The sequence below is a fragment of the Opisthocomus hoazin genome, chromosome 1 (genome assembly GCF_030867145.1).
Source record: "Opisthocomus hoazin isolate bOpiHoa1 chromosome 1, bOpiHoa1.hap1, whole genome shotgun sequence".
In the NCBI taxonomy this organism is placed as follows: Eukaryota; Metazoa; Chordata; class Aves; order Opisthocomiformes; family Opisthocomidae; genus Opisthocomus; species Opisthocomus hoazin.
This window is the reverse complement of record NC_134414.1, coordinates 111,187,390-111,208,337: the sequence shown is the minus strand read 5'-3', so window position 1 is coordinate 111,208,337 and position 20,948 is coordinate 111,187,390. Positions and strand designations below refer to the sequence as shown.

At 42.4% G+C, this 20,948-nt stretch overlaps 1 protein-coding gene across 3 annotated transcripts in view; it reads right to left on the bottom strand.

Annotated features, from left to right (window-relative positions):
• The window catches only part of APP (amyloid beta precursor protein), a 229,063-nt gene that overhangs the window by 117,491 nt on the left and 90,624 nt on the right, over positions 1-20,948 (bottom strand). For all 3 annotated transcript variants that reach the window (XM_075433354.1, XM_075433362.1, XM_075433368.1), the window contains exons 4-5: positions 5,715-5,827; positions 4,071-4,264 (exon numbers count right to left, since the gene is read on the bottom strand). In XM_075433354.1, coding sequence (XP_075289469.1) covers positions 4,071-4,264; positions 5,715-5,827 — 307 coding nt within the window. The remainder of the gene's footprint in view (positions 1-4,070; positions 4,265-5,714; positions 5,828-20,948) is intronic.

The window sequence follows — 20,948 nt, the reverse complement described above, 5'->3', positions numbered from 1 at the left end:
GCCAACAAGCCACACCATGAGGCAAGCCACATCCTTTTACGCCCAGACCCAGGTGATGCTCAGACACCAGGCAGGGAGAACATCCATCTGTGATGGCACCGCAGCCCAAGCTGCCACCACATGCCCTCCAACAGCGTGGATACAACATGCTGCTAAGCTTTGCTTTCTCCTGTGCGAAAGGAAACACCCACAACAAAGCAAAAAAAGAAAGCGCAGTCCTTCAGAGACAACTGCTGGGGGTAAAAATACAAGACAGCCCGAAAAAGGATGATCACAAAATTAATGACTGCAGTGTAGTTTCCTGTAAATATTCAGAATCACAAATGCAAATATATTAAAATTTTGATCTGAACAGTATGAGATATAAATTTACTTCAAAACATAAGTACGTTGTCGGATTCTTCTTTGTCATGACAGGCGTTTTGAGAAATGAGGATATAATCAGTTGCTTTTCAGGCTTGCACCTCTGCCTCAAACACACTGCCTTCATTTTGACTTGGGTGTCTTAAAGCAGCTGTGGCCCTTCTGAAGGCCCACGGCAGTCACTGTCCCACCACCCACTGACAGGTGGGGGAGGGGGGGAGAGGGGGGGGAGGGTGTTGTGCCAAACATTTTCTGGTTTCTTTTTACAGAGATGGGAGTAGGAGCATGAAGGGCCAGCCTGGAGGTTTCGCTCCCCAGGAGAGGTACCAGGCATGGCCAGGGTGAGACAAACCAGCAGCCACCGAGCAGAAGGCTTCACAGCCAGGTACAAGAAACAAAGAATATGAAACCCTGCAGCTGGGGTCATGTACAGCATATTGGTTTCTCCTTAGGTGTGAGGAGTGGGTTATGCTGTCACTGGACCACTTGGCGATTCTAAATACTGAAGGTATTGATATACGCATGGCAAAAGCATCTGAAAGGCATTACTTGTACAACAGAACCAAACCCAGACCTTAATGAAACAAAAACATAGAAGAAAGCGCAATTACAGAAGCACTTGTGTGGTAGGGGCAACTAATTTTAGCCAGAAACTGTGACTTCTGGGTAGAAATGGGTAAAAAAAAGCCAACCCAGTAACTGCTGCAAGAAGAATGCTGTGGAATTCCCGCTGCAAACCTGTGGCACAAAATCTTTCTCTTAATGTACTGGCTCTTATCTTCTAATTTTCACATCTTTGCATGAACAAAAGCACTTGTAGTAGCGGCCACAAAAACCACTCACAAACACAAGAACTCCCCAGAAGGACTGAGTGCCTCCCCCCAAAACGCACAGCATGTCCCTCATGACCTGGAGCCCACCCCGTGCACATCAAAAGCCCTCAGCTAGAAGACTCCAATGACCTGCGCTCAGCTGATCTGACTCAAGCGAAAGCTATCATGATTCCTGAATGAGGAAAACACTTCGATAGATACTCGGCCCTACTGATTTGCTAACAGCATACCCCCTTCCCTGCCCAGAGAGGGTCTCCATGAAGAACCCAAACCTCCTCTGACATGGGGCTTTGCTGCAGAGCTGCTGAGCAACAGGGTGGGTGTGAGCCAGTGCACAAGCTCTTCCCGTAACGCAGTGTCACGCAAAGGACGTACTCACACACAGAGGGATTTTAAACTCTTTGGAAGGCTTCAAGACGAAGTAAACATTGTCAGTGTGAGATCACCCATGTAAGGTGAAAACAAGCACTTGAAACAGAGGTGCTCTAATAGCAGACAAAATTGGGAATTTTGCATTAGGAAAGTGTCCCCTTACTTTTCACTTCCTTTACCCTCCTTCCTCACAACCAGCTTAGAACTAATGCCTATATATATATTTACATACTCACAAACATACACTCATATATGTACGAATACACACACAAAATTTAAACTACCATCTACTGCTGCATAAGAAATAAGTAACATTGTTTATACATGACTAAATTTCAAGAGTATTTCTGGCTCCAATACACACAGTTTAAATGAAGTTGGGAAGCTGCAGAAGCAAAAATTTGAGTAAGTCAGTGTAAAATAACTACAAATTGATGGGCTCTTCATCTGCAGTTGAAGTACAAGTACCCCATAAAAGGATCCTTTCACTCTCTTTTTGCATGCAATTCTATAAGCGGGGAGGGGAAAAAAAAATTAAAAAAAATCAGTATTTGCTTGGAACACCAGCAATGGATTAAAATGCAATTACAGCTCCTGTTCCTAAAGGATACAAAATTTATGAGGTTATTCTTGGACTCAACTCTTCAGATATTAAACTGCTTTATGGGGAACAAAACGGACTAGAATAGCAAATTAAATGTTCAGTGACAAACACGAAAGACAGAAATAAATGTGGTATCTGTCTTACAAACAAAACAACTCCATATACACCCCCCGTGAGCTCTTCTATATTAAATATTTTAGGAATCTTTGATCAGATATATGAAAGAAGAGTTTTATATCTATATTTTATATATATAGATAAATATAATAAATATAAGATATATAGATAAGACAGGTAACAGGTATATAAGACAGATCTATGTATCCATCCTGTGTGTGCGTGTGTGTGTATATATATATATGATGAAAAAGGCAAATTTGTCTCAATTAGAACAAGCTCTGCACTCATTTCTTTTAAGCGAACACACTGCAACCAAAATCTAAACGAAATATACAGAAGTGACACCGCAACAGTCCAAAGGCTGGTTTACGAATCCCACTGAAAGGGTTATAAATTCTAACACTGACAGCTGTTGGAAGTACAAATCAGAAAAAAAAAAAGCCTGAAGGTGTCAAGAGGGAAGATGCAATGTTGCTTGATGCAGGTTTCTTGCATCTAACACTCCTGACCATTCACTCCCACTTATGAGAGAAATCTGGAAATTACAATAAGGGAATATTTATTTTGATTAAACTTTTTCCGTTATTCACACAGAACTCTTCCCTGCAACACTTACTAATGCTTTGTCAGAAAAGATTTAGAAGCCTACCATGACATGGTTTCTACCTTTTGGTTGTCTTAATGCCATCTCTTTGCACCAAATTACAGCAATTTCATCTCTGTCCTTCATCTCTAGACTGTTCCTGAACTTGTTTCCACCTGGATTATTAAGAAGTCCAAATGTGATGCAAGTCAGAACTACCAAGTCTCTGCATTATTCACTTCATTCGATCCCCGTTTATTTTCAGAATTGTCCTTGAAAACACTTGTAATCTGCCTCAAGTTTTGGATTTTGTCTATTATTTGTAAAAGATGCAGTATTATTATTTAAGAAGTAGAAACACTGTGTTAGCACAGTATGAAGCAATGGAAGTCTAGGGAGCACAAACAGAATTTGAACTTAGATCTTAGTTTTCTGAAGAAAGCTATCTGAGAGAGCTGTTTGAATTCAGTTGCAAGGATGTAACATCATACTCTGTTCTCGCAACTGCTAACACGCTCAAGAGAGCAATATGAAAAGGCTCTGACAGCACCAGAATACTCTGTTGCAACACAGTCATAACTCATATTTGGCTCAACATCAGCCTACATACACAAGGGATGTTAAAGGATAAAGACAAGCACAGTATTTTCCCATCCACTACTGTCTTGCAAAGGAAACCTCCATACCCAATCTTAACAGCAGTGTATTAATGAATCTGTCAAAGGCTAGATATTAAAAAATATTTTCTTTTAGATCACATTTAGAAAGTAATTGTAAGCAGAAAAATATTCTCATGGTAATAACGACACATCACTAATGTCTATTATGCATGAAGACATTTCAAAACCTCCAATGGTTGTGTTGGCTGAGTCTCTGCCCAGACTGCACATGAAGCATCCTAAGAGTACAGTATTTATCATTTAGTTATCAGAAAGTATGTATTTAAGCATTTTTGTTATGAATATGGCAATACTTCATATTGAAGAAAAGATGAAGGCATCAAAAGCACAGTAACTATATTAACAATAAGCTTTTCTGCAGAAAGTTAAAAATAAATGAGTAGAACATTGATGTTTTCAATGATTGTAGCTGCAAGTTCACTTACAATGAGCAGTGACTCTTCCATACTTTTAAGATTTCTGGCACCTTTGATAAGATGATAATAACAAGTCGCAGGGTAGAAAGCCACTTTTACCTTCCATCTGCATAGTCTGCATCCGCACCCCCCCACCAGACATCTGAATCATCGTCTTCGGTGTCAGCTGAATCAAGAGTGTCGCTTTCCTCCGCTAACGGGCAGCAAACAAACTCCACACCACGAAACTTGTCGATTCCACAGGGCAGCAGCATGCCATAGTCGTGCAGATTCATACTCTTCTCACTACAGGACTACAGAAAACAGCAACAATACTGTCATGGAGGAAGCCAGAAAAAATGTCGCAGACCTTGAAAAATCACAAGCAGCTGTGTACTGCCTTCGGAGGTTGAAGCTGGTGAGCTGCACAATCTCCAAATTTTGAAACACAATTTCGAGTGGCCAGGTGTGCACTCACTGCCTGCACTGCAGGTAGCTCCCTATCTGTGTCCGCATGACCACTGTAAGCAACAAGCTCTGCCCTCCCCTGCCCTTTAGTCTTTGCCAGTATGGACAGACTTGTCTCCGCCCATGTACTTGACGACGCCATACCCTCTTGCCTAAAATTCTCACAGGCTCTGCCTCACACACAGAAAACTTGAAGGCAGAATGACAATTTGACATATTAAACCTGATCGTGATGTATTAATGCTATTAAAGAGCTTGTTGTAAGATACAATGACATTTAAAATACCTGATATACTGGAAACACACTGCATCTGCTTTGACACCTGCCAGTACACTATCGTCTAGCCTTGTTTGGAAAACAGTCTATCATGCATAACAACACCTTAAAGATACAGTATTGTAGGACACAAAGACATAGTGATGTAGGACAGGTGAAAAAAGGAAAACAGTTCAATGGTGCACAGTGATGATGTTCTCCTAGGCTATGCCATTCCAAGTTTGCAAGTACTTAAAATGGACCAGAATTTGCCTGCATGAAGGTTGGTGCTTTAAATGCTTGATTTGAGGGGCAACAGTACTATTCAAGCAAGAAACTAAAATTTGAAAAGCTGCTACGCACATTTCAATTTTGATTTCCAGAAGGTGGGATAACATACAAACTGAAAGGTTCCAAGCAAAATAGCAGCCAGAAAACTTCTTGAAGCTCGTCTCGGTTTTCACTCCTACAACCTCTCTACATAAGGACAAAGATGTCCAAAACGCATTAGCAATTATAACACTGTTTTCAGTAAAGCATTGGTAAATTGTGCTTGACTGCAAAATGTCTTATCAGCTCTCCTACCCTTTTATGCTGAATTACATCTACTGCATTCTTTGAGGCCTGTTTGACCTCTGTGAAGCACCTGGCATGCCAATATCCATATTGAGGACAACGACAAAGGCAAAACCTAGGCACTAGTGATCAGTCTTCAGTTCCAGAATAGCACTAACACAGCAAGACAGAGGAGGCAGAAAACATCGTGGGTGTGTGAGTGGATGTGAGGAAAAAAAAAAAAGTGCTATGAAACAGGGTCAATGTTCAAAGGTCAACATGAAGTATCCCAGAGTGGACTCGATGTGCTCAGCAGAGTGACTCCTATTGCCTACCTTATCAAGCAGAACAAAAAGCCATTCACTCAAACATTCCTAAATACAGCTTTTTGTTTTCCATGTCACTGCTGTATTTAAAGCCATCCTCATAATAGTGACACAGCTCTAAAGAAGGCAGGCAGGAAATTTTAGGACAGGTGAATATACCTCTTTAGCAACAGTATGCCAGTGCAGGTGAGTTTCACAGACATCCATCCTTTCCTGGTGAAGGAACTTGCACTTGTCTGGTACCAGAAGGGCATCACTCACAAACTCGCCGACTGAAAAGAGAAAAAAAAAACCACAATACAAGCATGTTAATTTTGCTTCCAGTATTTCATCCTTTTAAACCTCTAGCTGGGCACAGGGCAGCTTCGTGAATAAGTGGCAGGGTCTGTTTGCAGAAAATGGAACAGTTTCTAAATGGTGCTTCCATTATCACGTTCTTCAAACTTTCCACTTGAAAGCAGCTCCTGTCTTTGATCTCAGAGATGAAGCAGATGATGAAAACTTCAGTGTAATACGCTAACTTCCATATACCCAGTGTGAAACTTGCAGGACCCACGGAAGATGAGTGTGGTGCAGCACTAAGTCAGGAGTTCGTGGGTCCAGCTCAGGGAAGGCAAATGCAGGGATGGGGAGGGACAACTACATTTTGCATCTGCACCGCGGTAGGGAAAGGGTTTGAAGTGTTTTGAAATACCTAAGTTTCTCCACACAAAACAAATCTGACACCAACACACTGTTTCAAACAATTCGAGAGTATTTCTACTGAATTACAGCATTAACAGCACAACAATCCACTTAGTTATTTTTGTGGATGCAGCCTCTTTATTGCAACCTCCTTTCATCAGCTAGACGAATTAGGGTTAGCCCAGAAGGCTGAGGAGCACCTGGAGCTCATCAGCCAGGGAACAAGATGATTCATGGATCACCTCAGTATCTGGTCAGATTGAAGTAGGGAACAAAGGCTCTTTACCAAGGACATAACTGACCAAAGAGATTGTGCTGTCTTCAGCAGTAAGGCAAAAAAATACACGCTAATGAAACAAACAATGCTCACAGCTTCAGTACTAACGAATAAAAAGAAACCCAGCTGATAAGTAACATGGTTTATTAGACTACAATCACTGTAATTCTGTACAATTCTGGCATTGCAATTAAATAACCCCAAACCCCTCAGATTTTTTTAAAGGAAAAATTATAGTACTTTAGAGAAGTCGATATACGATGAGCAGACACTGGATTCTGCAAGCACATGACTCAGCTGGCATAAATCATCAGCTCCCCGAAGCACACTCGTCTATAACCTCCAAAAAATTACAGAATCTGTGTGTTAAATGAAAGAACCAAGGTGGCCAAACGGCTGCATGGATGCAGTAGCAGGTTAATTAATCAAGATGAGATGACCACCAGTTTACTGTTCAGTAGAGGGTTGTCTCAGGGAGCTGATGAAGTAGCCCTTGAGGCTTACAATTAAAAAGTCAGTTTTGAAAATAATCAACATCCAATGGATTGGGGGAAAGCAGAGTTCAGCAAATAAATGTATATACTTTTGCTAATCACCAAGATGTGTATTTCTCAAACTTCCTTGCTGTATTTCAGTGCTTTTGATCTGCAGCCTTTAAAAGCCAGTCAGCTAACTAGGAAGAAACAGGATTTTGTTCTCTTTATCATTTAATGACATATTCCAATGCCTGCAAATTATTAACAGATATGCCTTCTAGAGGTGTCCAAAATAAACTTGCAAAAGTAGTAAGTTAAAACACTTTCTGGCAACCCAAAACAAAAAAATCTGCAGCTTCTGTTAACAAAGTCGCTGTTCCCAGTGGCACCACACACAGATCTTGCACTGAAATCTGAATAAATTTGCACCTTGTTTTTAGCTGTCCTTGTCTTTGTAGGGGACCATCCTTTCACACACCCACAGTCGCTCAGTACATAAGCAACTGCTAGTGCTTCAATTTAGCCAAGTACCTGAGCACTAAGCAAGCACATCGGTGTTTTGCTGAAGACTCAGAGCTGTCGACTTCACTCTCCTAGGACATACGACTGCCCACAGAACTGCAGTACTACGTTGCTGGCTGTTCCGACACAAAAAACATTCATAGCAATGTTTATGGCAAAGATTTCCATAAAACTGAAAAAAAAAAAAAAAAAATATAACCCTGGAGTGCATCTTACTCCAGCAAACGAGATCTGATTTCACAAGCTACGCACACAATAATGCACGTGATCCTGTGTCATCTATCTGACACCTGATAAGCCCTGCATGAACCTATTAAATTCACTTTAACACCTTGTAATATCATCAGAATACAGCGTGCATGAATTTAGAAGACAATTAATGGTATACCTCATTGCTCAAAAAAATAAGCCTACATCATTTTAGCAGAAGTAAGGGTGGTTGTTTCATGTAACATTCCTTCATTACACAGAATTATAATAAGTTATTTAGGGTTGTGAAAGTCTGGGAAATATTAATCACTAGCAACTTTGCATGTGATTCCTACTGCCTTCAATTCAGTTTTTTAGTACAAATAAAATTTAATTCTGCTCATTATTTACACATACAGACAGCTCATGCCCTGGAAACTTCTTTCATTCATTTCTTTATCATGATTAATGAAATTTAAATGCCAAGGTTTGAACTTCTGTTCTTTTTTGTTGTTGTTAAAATTCATGTTCAAGTGGCAGTTCGATGAACTAAACTGAGTTCATTTGACAACGGCAACATTTATTTTGCCTGGGCTAGTCTAATAAAAACACAAATCCATCAGACAGAAGCACTTCAAACACTTCTGACTTGCAGACAAGCTTCTACTTGTATCGCTCCAATACATATTTAACTTTCAATGCTGCCAAGTTACAAGATTTTAAGGAGTCTTTGCTTTTTGAACAACTAACCACAGACTACACAGGGGAAACATGCATGTGTGAAGGGAGAGCAATCTTGTGCCTCCTTAGAGAGAGGGCCGATGTGTATGGGCTCTAAAAATAAGGAAAAATGGCAATACTACTTCTGTTTGCCAGTACAAGCCATGACTGACCATATAAAAAAATAGTACTTTTTTTGACTGATGGAGCATCCCAGCCCAGCCCAGCCCTGGTTGTACTTTCCACTCTGAGGTGCTAGGTATAACAATTCAACTCCAATAATATTTTTCCTTGCAGCGCAGCAACGCACCAACTTGCACCGCACTAGGCTGCCCTCAACACCCTGCCTGCGAGGCTCAAGCTGGATGAGCGTTTCCCCAGGCAGCAGCACTGCGTCAAACCCCCCCTGGCCCCACACTGTCCCCTCGTCCCTACCAGCACCTTACCCCCACTCTCATCCCAGGGGCAAGCCACGGCTAAACCATGACCACATCATGGACAGTCGGGCTCGCAAAATTAGTACCAAATCCACACCATGAAGTGTTGGTATTACAACCACTACTGGCACTACCTCTGTCAGGCCTATATTTATCACTTTTTCTTGTGTTTTAGAATCATAGAATCATTTAGGTTGAAAAAGACCTCTAAGATCATGAAGTCCAACCATTAACCTAACACTGCCAAGTCCACCACTAAACCAGGTCCTTAAGCACCACATCTACACATCTTTTAAACACCTCCAGGGATGGCAACTCCACCACCTCACTGGGCAGCCTATTCCAATGTCTGACCACTCTTTCAGTAAAGAAATTTTTCCTAATATCCAATCTAAACGCCCCCTGATGCAACTTGAGGCCTTTTCCCCTCATCCTATCACTTGTTACCTGGGAGAAGAGAGCAAGAGGCACCTCGCTACAGCCTCCTTTCAGGTAGCTGTAGAGACTAATAAGGTTTCCCCTCAGCCTCCTCTTCTCCAGACTAAACAGCCTCAGCTCCCTCAGCTGCTCCTCCTAAGACTTGTTCTCCAGACCCCTCACCAGCCTTGTTGCCCTTCTCTGGACATGCTCCAGCACCTCAATGTCCTTCTTGTAGTGAGGGGCCCAAAAATGAACACAGCACTCCAGGTGCGGCCTCACCAGTGCCAAGCATGGGGACATGATCACCTCCCTGCTCCTGCTGGCCACACTATTCCTGATACAAGCCAGGATGCCGCTGGCCTTCTTGGACACCTGGGCACACTGCTGGCTCATGTTCAGCTGGCTGTCAACCAGTATCCCAAGGTCCTTCTCCACCGGGCAAGCTTTCCAGCCACTCTTCCCCAAGCCTGTAGCGTTCCATGGGGTTGTTGTGACCCAAGTGCAGGACCCAGCATTTGGCCTTGTTGAACCTCATGCAGTCGGCCTCAGCCCATCGATCCAGTCTGTCCAGATCCCTCTGCAGAGCCTGCCTACCCTCCAGCAGGTCACCACTCCCACCTAACTTGGTGCCGTCTGCAATCTTAGTGAGGGAGCACTCAACCCCCTCATCCAGATCATTGATAAAGATGTTAAACAAAACTCCCTTCTCTTCTGCCTTCTTCAGCATCTCTTGCATTTTGGTTACAGCTGTACATCTGTGCTCTGCTGAAGTACTCTAACAATCAACCACAATAGCACAATTTGTCTTTTGATGAACTTATAAATCACTAAACTTCCTCAAGTGATCCAACACACAAGTATAACAGGTACTCGTTTTCCAGTAGCACTGGAATGCAGATCGTGACAAAGAAGCAAGTCACATTTTAATTCCATTTTACAAACCTCATTTCTTTTCCTAATGTCAGTAATCTCCTTCCTGATACCCAATTCTCCATTATGTTTGTAGCAGACTTCCTCATACTGTCCCTTCCTGGTGTATCACAACGGGGTAGCAGTTCACATTTTTCAAAGACAGTTTTGTCCGAGATTATGACACCATTTTTTAATATTAAACAATCTTACTTCACTCAAACACATCTTACTATCTGAAAAATACTCTTGGAACAACAACAGATTATGCGCTGTAAAACCAGAAGTTTTGGTTCAGAAACTTCATTTTTCAACCCAGCAAAGACTATGAAGAGCACTGAGACTCAACCTCTAATGAAAGAATTAGGATTATAGTGAAGGCATCTGATCACACACTCTTTAATCTTCTCTAGGAAGGAAAAGGCTCAGCGAGTGGGAACAATTCTAAGGAGATGACTGCCCTATCTGTTTAAATGGCAGATATGATATCAGCGTAATTCAAAATATAAACACTATACCCTGTGTGAGAGAGAGTCCCGATCAGCAGATTTTCCATCCACTGCATAAAACAGATGGGATGTGAGGATCCATCCAACATTGCACAAAGAAAGAGCAAAGATAAGATAAAGGTAATAAAACAAACTCCATGACAAAACCAAACACCTGCTAGCAGATGGTTGCAGATGGTTAAGATCCCTACCAAAATATAAGCATGCTCAAATTACCTTCAGAGGAGTACTTTCAAACAAAGCCTGTGCTCAATCTTGCAGAAGGCAGCACACATACTGAGGCTCTAGGACTCAAGGCTTCGTTTTCCATGTCACTGATGAGAACAAAGCCTTGCTAAAATGCATTTACAAGCTTAAGTGTTTGTGCCACTCATATTTGGGAACATTCAGGGAAACGTTGTCTCTTGCCAGTGACTTTGCGCAGATTATCCCGAGCCACCGCACCTTCGGCAGAGCACAGCAAGGAGCAGAGCAGCCTCGGCCCTGTGCCCTTCCCCGTCCCACTGCCGCGGGGCTTCACTCTGCCCCGCTCCCCGGGCGCAGCAGCTCAGCTCCCCGCAACACCCCTGCTAGCTCTTGGGCCTATGCAGGCACATTTATTTATTACATATTCCACTAAACAAACATTATTACATTTATTTAAGCAGCTGTGTAACTTCAGGTGCTTTTACTAAGGGTGATGTTTGTATACATTCTTCACACACGATGCTTTCCCTTATTTGTAGGCTGGTAATTAAAGGTTAGCTGCCATCTGCGTCGGAGTGCAAGCCAAACACAATAGATGTGCAGAGAAACAACACTTCATTGAAAATGCTTTTCCTTTTCTTCGTAAGTCCAAAAAGGCAGAGAAGATCATAGAATCATAGAATAGTAAGGGTTGGAAGGGACCTTAAAGATCACTTGGTTCCAACCCCCCTGCCATGAGCATTTCTCCAGATGAAAATAATTAACTATATACCAAGAAATATACCTGTAAGTAATTCACGGTGTTCATTATGTCTTCATTTTCATACGGTACCATATATAAAAAAGGGTTATTCTCAAATTTTTTTCCCTCATTCCTCTGTAGCTCTTTCATCACAGACATAAATGAAATTTCTGCTCACATAGCTACCTTTTCGCCTGACTGCATTTTCTGATAAAATTGTCTTACTTTCCAGACAAAACGCAAGCACCATTCAGATTTGATGTATGACGCCAATGACAGATACATCTGTTTACATGCAAGAAGATTCAAATACACATCATCACACACTCTGGCATCTTTACAGACAAAGCATATAAACATTCCTTAAAAGTCTGCAGCACCTCAACAATTCATTGAAGCATTAAGTTCATCATTTCTCTCCTTTTTTCCACTTGTATCCCCAGTCTTCAAGGAAAAATCATGCTGGGAGTACAGTAAGATGCCTCTTCCGTCCCTCTCTTGCTCGCTAATGCAACATAACAGAACTGTGCTAATGCCCACTACCCCAGCACCATGGGTTATATCGCATGTTGGGTATTCCTCCTCCTGCCTCATCTTCCTAAAAGGCCCACGACGTTAAAAAACACCCTCCCAGAACCTGCACCAAAGGTCACCCCAAAAAGGCTGTGTGAAGGGTTTCCCGTTCAGTTTGCCTTCTCTAAGCACCAACCACTCAGACTAGCAAGCTTTCCTGCTCTGCAACACAAATCCAAATGCTGCGTCTCAAACATGATCTACTGAGGAGCAGGCCCAAAAGCTGCCTGTCAAGTCCAGCTCAGGAAGTTGAGAACTTTCAGCACCGAGTTGCCCTCCCTTCCAATTCCTCCGTGCACCGATTGCAACTGCAAAGCTTCTGCCACAAAGGAGAGAGTATTGCTTACAGACACAGCCCTTCCCTCCCCATTACACTAGCCTGCCTAATTTCTTGGAAGTGGTGAGTTCGGAACAGCAGGGAATAATAAGGTCTAGAGGTGTCACTCTGGATAGCTTGATTCCCGTCCTGCCGCAGTCACAGAGCTGCTAGGTGATACTACCCAAGCAAAAATCTTTTCTCCTCCTCCCAAGCCACGCTTAATTGCTTATTGCTTCCTTCTCTTCTCTTCTCTGCAGCCCCAACAGACTTTTCAGATGCACTTTTTACTTTTCACTCTGTCATCGCAGTAGTCCTGATTGATAAATCTGTCATAGGACATGATCAGCTGCTCCAGAGGGCTGGTGAACACACTGGGGACAGAAGCCTAGCTGCTTATAGTGGAAAAGACAACAAACTGAAGGATGCCACCTCTGAACACTTGCCACATAGTCATTTGGTGGGGGTTTTGTTGGGGGTTTTGTTGGTGGTTTTTGGAGCAAGGAGGTTGTTTTGGGGGGATTCCAGGTCCCATCCTGAACTGACAGCAGTATGTCTAGCTAAAACTGCTCTTCCGCAGTGCTATAAAAAGAGCAGGCAATGAAAAGCTGGAAGGTGCTGGAAGCCAAGGCAAGTTAGAAAAGACTGCTCAATTCTGCATACAGCGTACTGCGGGGAACTCCTGGGTTCCTCAAACAGGAGAGCAGAATAACCCAAGAATTCATTGGAAATTGCTTGATCTACAAAAAACAGTTGGTAAAATTCACAGAAAGGAAAAATTCTGGAGAAAAACAGTACTAGAAAATTCTAAGGGACAGATTTGAAACGTGAAAGGCTTAATGAGACTATTTTGTGAAGATTTAGTAAGATTTTTGTCAACATTCCCCAAGCAGAATCCTGGGAAAATTATTTGAAGTATCCTGAGCCACAATCGAGTTAACAGAAAAATCAGGAGGGAAAGAGGACAGCGGTGCCTTCAAAGATAACAGCACTTCTACTCGACAAACGAAAGTATGGGCACTGGAGCTTTTTACACAGTACTACCTGGAAGACGCAGTTATATGTCTGCCATTACAGACCTGCTGCCATTCTGTTTGAAAAGCATCGTGTCCCTGTGTAGGTTTTTACTACAGCAAGCTTCAGTAAAAGAAACACAGAAATGTTGCTCCTCAAAGTACTGACATCCTCAGTCTGGAAAGCAAGTGCAAGGGACAAGAGATTCAAGGTTCTTGACCTTCCATGCCCCCAAAAGTTGTGGTGGAAAACAAAACCATAAAACCTGAAATGTTTTCTCTATAGATATTTCTTCTTCTTCAAAACAGTTGAATTCTTGTTCTTCCACACTGAAGTGTACACATCCCTGTCAAACACTTCAGAGTGAAATACAGTGTGCAGGCTGTACAGCTGCAAGGAACAGGAAACAAAAGGGAAAGAAAATAAAAATATTTCTGAACTCCACTTCGTAAGCCAAAGACCTCTTTTTACCAGAAGGGTACAGCAGAATACACTCCAAGTATTTTGGAATGCTTCTTTCACCCACGTAAGGTTCCCCTGCTCCCATCCCCCATTTGTGACAGTGCTGTATACAGAGCAACTCCCCATCACCCAGTGATCAAATCTGTTGTGCATGAAGGCCTTTTGTTCTCCACATCCACCTCCTTTCACAGTGCCTAGCTCATAAAAGCCATCATCGAGCATCTCTCAGGACCTTAAAGTCATTAGCTGTTAGGTAAACCAAGTAAAACAGGTATCCCCACCATGGACACTGAAAGGTATTCGAGTAACTGGCTGAAACAAAGGTTTTCTTCTTAAAAAGGCACTTTTTCAAGAACCCCTTTATCAGAGGTCAAAGAAACCAGCGCTATCCAGACTTACTAACCCCCCAGAGGGGGAAAACAGGAAGGCTACCCTGGCCTTGTCATACATACCGGTGTTACACTTGTTCTTGATAAGGGAGCACCTATCACCTCAAGAAAGGACCTACGTCATTCAGGAGAGAAAAAGGTTGTTGGTACACAGCCAAACCAGTCCTTACACGAGAATCAACAATCTAGCGTTGAGATAATGCAAAAAAAAAAAAATCAGGGGTACTAAGACTAAGTCTCAGGTAGGGAGAACTATTTTGCTGAAATAGATTCTTTCATCATTTGCGGGCTTTTTTATAGAAAGTACATTTTGGTTTTTTCATGTGCATCTCAAAATATTGTCTCCTCCTTTCTAGTCTTTTTACTTTTCTGAAATTCACTTTATTCCTTGTACTCACGTACTTAAGTCCTCTCCCAGTTATGCATCTCTGTAATGACTCATGAGCTCCTTTACAGTTCTACTCACATCACTGCCAGGGTGTGACATTCTGTAGTAGAACAGGGCATGTGACAAGCTCCAAACAAATGCCAAAAAAGCCCGGCGAGGGAGAAGCTACTTGGGGAAGTCAGCACAGGTCACTCACAGATCCTTGTCAAGTGCCCTTGGTTCCCATGGCAGGAGACAGAAACCAGCAGAGCTGCACTGGATACCACCAGTCACGCTTTCCATCAACTGGTCCTCCACCTCCTGCCCCTGCCACTGGTGGGGGAACTGCCTGCCTCTCCCATGCTCTGAATTCATGAGGAGAGCTGGAGACGCGTGCCAGGGTGTGTATCTGGCAATCACAACAAGGAAAGAAGAACGGTAAGCAGAAGTTTGAGGTGTGATCTCCTCATTTTACGATACAGGATCAACATGTACCCTTCCCCAGACAAAGTACTTCTGCATTTGCAGGAGCTTAAGTTTCTGGTGTGACACTGGGCCTCTGCAGGGCTCTCTCTGGCACCGTAATGGAGTTTCCCCATCAGCAAACAACAGCCACCACAAAGAGAAATCCCCCTTGCACAGTTTTAACTGTTCTCAATCTGTATGTTAAATAGTTTAGCTAAAGTAGGAAAGTCATTAACCATTCCCAGGCTTATTCAAGGCAACATTCACTCTTCTCTGTACTAAGTAAGATTTTAATGAATCTGGTTTTCCAAAAATGTCAAGAGAACAAAAGCCAGCCGCTTTTAAAAAAATAAAAACGTTTCCAAGAACCTTTTCAGAAATTATTAACAAAATTGCATACCAAGATTTGATAAACAGATGACTGGTACTGCAGGACCCACTTTAATGCTCTTCCTTACATTTAAATAGAAATAGCAAATATAACTTAACGGTATTTCTCAAATGCGGATACATACCAAATCTTAAGGAATCGCATCTTTGTGAATCTTATTTTTCCCTCAGCTGCATTCAGGTTTTTAAAAGCCAATAATATGACTGAATTTCAAAACAGATTATGCTTCATAAATGCTACCAAATGCAGGAATTTTACCACTCCAGCTATTACCATCAGGTTCTGCTGCTGCAGAGATGCACGACAAGCTGCACGTCAGTTGTTGCTGTTCCTGCTCCCTCTCTCACAGCAGGCAGCAGACATGTTTTGCAGCAAGATCTGCAAGTGCAAACCTCCAAGCAGTTTTAAAATTTTGTGCCTCCCTTCTGGCTGAAGTGACACTTAACGCACTTCACTATGTAAGATGTACGTGGAAAATGGGCTGTGCAATGGAAACTGCATACAGTAAGAAGTAACTGGATTAATTAATTCATTAATACCATATGTATTTGTACTAGTCACTTGCTAAAGATACCAATCAAACAGTAAGACGGCACAAAGACAGGATGCTCGGAAACAATTCAGCACAACCCGGACCACTAATTCCACGGTGCTTTGTGTTGTTGTATGATGAGACGTTTCTCATTTGCCATTCTTCATAATTGGGGTAAAGCATCTGGCATTAGAAGTAATGCTAAAGAAGGCCCCCCAGTCACTGACGTCTAGAGGTAGTACTGACCATAAGCCTACAGACAGGTGGAAAGAATGAAAATGCTACAGACATCTTCAAGGTTTGGACACCAAAAGCCATTTCTAGTGCTAGGATTCCAATGAGGAACATATCATATTTTAAACAAGGAAATGTTTACTTCAGTAAGATCTCAGTTTTGTGCGTTTTTTTTCCCCATCCTAAACACCTTCATATTGCATGTTTCTTTATGAAAACTTGCATTCTTTTTACTTCAGCAGTAATTTAATTCAGTTGTTGACTCTCCCTCTCTCTTCGGCAAAGAACAGAAATCACTATCAAATCAAATTCAGGCAGTAATTGTTTCTGCAATACCATCTTGTGCAAAGGCTTTGATGAGTGAATAAATAACTCCATAAGCAGCAGCTGAAGATCAACTTAGCAGAAATACCTTGCTGATTATTAACAACCTAAGCAGTCACTTGCAATAACACTGCCGAGCCCTGAATATTCTATTTGCCAAGACCAAACTTCCACTCAAATTGCTACCGCCTGTGGGTGAAGGACTTCGCTGTATTATCAGTGACACTGGAAAATAAGAAACCACTTTCAGGCTTTGCAAAGTTTACAGGTAACCAGATTAACCACTACCTGACAAAATGTGGTTCTGCTCTATACAGAGTAAAGCCTTTACTCATCTTGCAGAAGGGATGGCAGTGTGATCTGGCAGCTCAGCTGCAAGGCAGCGGGGATGGGGAGAAAGAGAAAAGCCCACTCAGGCATGGCAATTCAAGGAAGCTAAAAGATAAGCAGCCAGACAAGCTAAATGTAACGTTACACACTGCATTCAGCGAGCACCACTTTTTAGCAATAAAACACTGATTATAACCAATGTACAACTGATAAACACTGTCATTTCTTCACATAAGGGCAGTTCTGAATGATTAGTAAACCATGTTTCTAAGTATTAAGGCAATAGAGAACTCCCCGAAACTTGTCTACAGCTATCAAATACTGGTTCTCCAAAGAAAGTCTTCATGGTCAGAAGCTTCAAGTCGTTCGTTTTATAAACCAGGTTCTGATATAAGGTTCAAAGCAAAATCTGACTGATTTACATATCTTTGAGAGATCACGATGCCTGAGGGTGGCTCCTGATGTCTGGAAAAAAGGAGAAGCTGCAACCACGTTGCAAGAAAGATGCTTCAGGGAATTACAGGCCAGAACATACCCTCAAAAAGTCTGCAGATGACCCAAAACTGGGGGGGGAGGGAGGGAGGGGCAGTCAACACGCAGGCAGAGCTGCAATTCAGAGGGACTTAGACGGGCTGGAGCAGTGAGCTGATAGGAACCTCATAAAATTTAACAGGGCCAATGCCAAGTCCTACCCCTGGGAAGGAACAAACCCTGGGAATGATACAGGCTTGCGGCAGGCAAACTGGGGAGCAGCTCTGCAAAAAAAGGCTCAGCTGGGGCCAACAGCAAGCACAGCACAAGCCAGTAGTGTGTCCTGACAGCAAAGATGGCCAGCAGAGTTCTGGGCTGTACAAACAGAAGCACGTACAGTAGATTGAGTGAGGTGATTAACCCCTTTTACTTGGCACTCATTAGATTGCATCTAGAATACTGTGTCCAGTTTTGGGCATCTCAGTACAAGCTAGATATTGATGAACTGGAACAAGTTCAGCAGAAGATGGTTGAGGAGGCTAGAAAACTTCGGCTACAAGGAGAGACTAAGGGAGTCTTGCTCAGCCTGGACAAGAAATGGCTTCAATGGAGCTAATAACTGCCTGCTCTTACCTATGGAGACATCATCAAGGCAACAGAGCGAGCTGCTTCGCAGCGCTGCACTGCAAGAAGAGAGAGCGGCCATAGTTTGAAACAGCAGAGGTTCCTACCAGATATAAGGCAGGAAAAAAAAGAAAAAAAAAATCACAAGGATAATTAAGCACAGGGAAAAAGCTGCAAGGAGAGGTTGTAGCATCTCTTGTCCTTGTAGGTTTTCAAGACCACACCAGACAAAGCCCTGAGTAGGTGGTCAAAATTCAGTACCAGCCCTGCCTCAAGCAGCAAATTGGACTCAGGAACTCCAGAGGTCCCTTCCAACATGAGTGACCCCATGATTCTATCCATCCCTGAAGTCTTCTCCACCTCCCCATATGCCAGCAAACAAAAACAAAGTTGCAACAATTCTTGACTTCGTTTCAGTCACACTGGCCTTCAAAACATCATTATTCTGTACCCTTTGTGTCACCTACTGTTCAGATTTTTGAAGTTGTTGCAAACTACAGTATCACCAAGAATGTGGTGCCTTGCCTGGTTCACAGGCACCTTCGCATACGCTGTATGATCACAGAAGATTAACTGAACAGCTAGTTCTTCTGTTATCTATCCCACAGTAAGGGTGACAGCAGAGTCAACTTTACCGTAGACAGACAAAATGAAAGGCACGCTCTCAGTATCGCACACTGAAGTCTCCTGTTCACAGAACAGGTTTCTCACATCACCTTCTATCAGCTAATGAGGAAGGATGTACATTAGATTAGACAAATCACCTCCTTCAATAGGTATACAATTTTTTTGGACCTGCTCTAGACGTTAGAAAATAGTTTAAAAAAAACCAATGCAAATGCAATTTCTGGCTTCTAACATTAAACATACTGACAAGGGAAAGGGTACAGGATCCTGCTGACCCAGTTCCAACTCTCCACGCTCCACTTGAAGGATAGGATGTGAAAGTAATGACTGCTACTGATGATGGGGCTGAGTTGCTCCGATTAACTAAAAGGCAAAAGCTCTATACTGTCAGTAGCCCTCCCATGAGAGCACTCAATAACCCTGAATGCAGTGTAGCATACGTTCAGCATTTGGTGAAAGTCAACAAGTTCTGTGAAGGCGCAATGCCATGTAAATATTTAATGTCAATACTACTACCTAAAAAAAACCCTTGCTTTGTAACAGAACTATTTCTTTCCGGTTCTCATTGCGAGGATTAAACTCTGAATACAGCAGTAGTTACCAAGAGCTGGTAGAAGATGGTCATCTTTTACCAAGTGATTAATTCCAACTAAATGATTAATTATTGATTTTCTCTTCCTCACACACATGAGTTGTTGTGGACAGAAACCAAGTCAGAATTAACACGCCACGGTTCTATTGAAAACTGAATCCTGTCCTTAAGGGTTAATACAAACAATGTGTTACATGCAAATACTGTGGGCAACAGGATAAAGTAATATTTGCTATTTGCACAGACTTTTTGCTCAGAAACAGTGCATAGTGTCTAAGTCTAATCCACTGTATCAGAACAAAGTTTTTTTATTCAAATACCTTGTTTCACATCAACAGACAAAAAAAAAATTGAGAGAGTAAATGGATTTTAGAGTAAGATGAGCAACAGTAAGGAAGACATTAAACTCGCCAAGAACAGTAAATATATCACATTGTAGGCCTACAGCAAGGATGACCAAGTTAGATACAATAAATCAAGACCAACCACTGGAATGGAACATCTTGTAATGCATCTGAGGGGTTTATAAAAGCTTATCTTTTAAAATTTAATCCTTTGCAGATTTTTGCCCCTAGTCAAAAATGTCTAGCTGAACTATCACTGGACAAAATTTAAGGGCAAAGCATCTGTCCCAAGTGTGTAAGACATCACAGGAATGATACTAAAGAAATCAAAGTTAGTACATTATATATTTTTATCTACACATTTGACAACATGTATGTAAATAGGAGCTGAAACACATCTTACGAGTTCCCACACAGAGAAATCGGTAAGCTGGCCAAAGCGTTTCATGGGCAGTGCTCAGGAGAACCCAGATTCCACTAGGATGGAGTTACAGCATGACACCAGGAAGGAGACAAGTTTGGACAGGTTATTAATTGGTCAGGAATAAAAATTTTCAAAGCAGCAGACGAAAACTGATGTTACTCTGTGCAGTTCCTCTACTGCTGGCAGTAAGGCAGCATTCCTGATAGCTCGCCAGATGTGTTGATGTCGTGGTTTAACCCGGCAGCCGGCAACCAGGGCCAGACAGCCGCTCGCTCACCCCTCCCCTTCTCCCCCATTGGGATGGGGAGGAGAAATGGACAAAAGGTAAATCCCATGGGCTGAGATAAAGACAGTTTAATAAAACCAAGCAAAATACTAATTCTACCAATAATAATGATAATGAATTTTCTCACTGCCCAATGACCAATTGTTCAGTCAGTCCCTGAGCAGCAATCGCAGAATCCAGAACTTACGGATTTTGCAAATTTCACAGAACTTGCAAAAAAAGACCAAACTCACAGAAAAGTGTGAACTCCCAGGGGTGGGGGGAAGGATTCCCGCCCCCCAGCCAACCCCCCGTTATAACCAGAGCATGACGCCCATGGTATGGATTATGTCCATTGCCCAGCTTGGCTGTCTGCCTGGCTGTGCTCCCTCTCCCAGCTCCTGCGCACCTGCTCATCAGCCCAACATGGGAGACTGGAAAAAGTCCTTGATTTCTTCGCAACAACTAAAAGCATCAGTGCCATCAACATCTTTCTCCTACTAAATCCAAAACACAGCAACTACTGGGAAGAAAATCAACTCTATCCCAGCCAAAACCAGGAGAGTTGGTAACTAAAA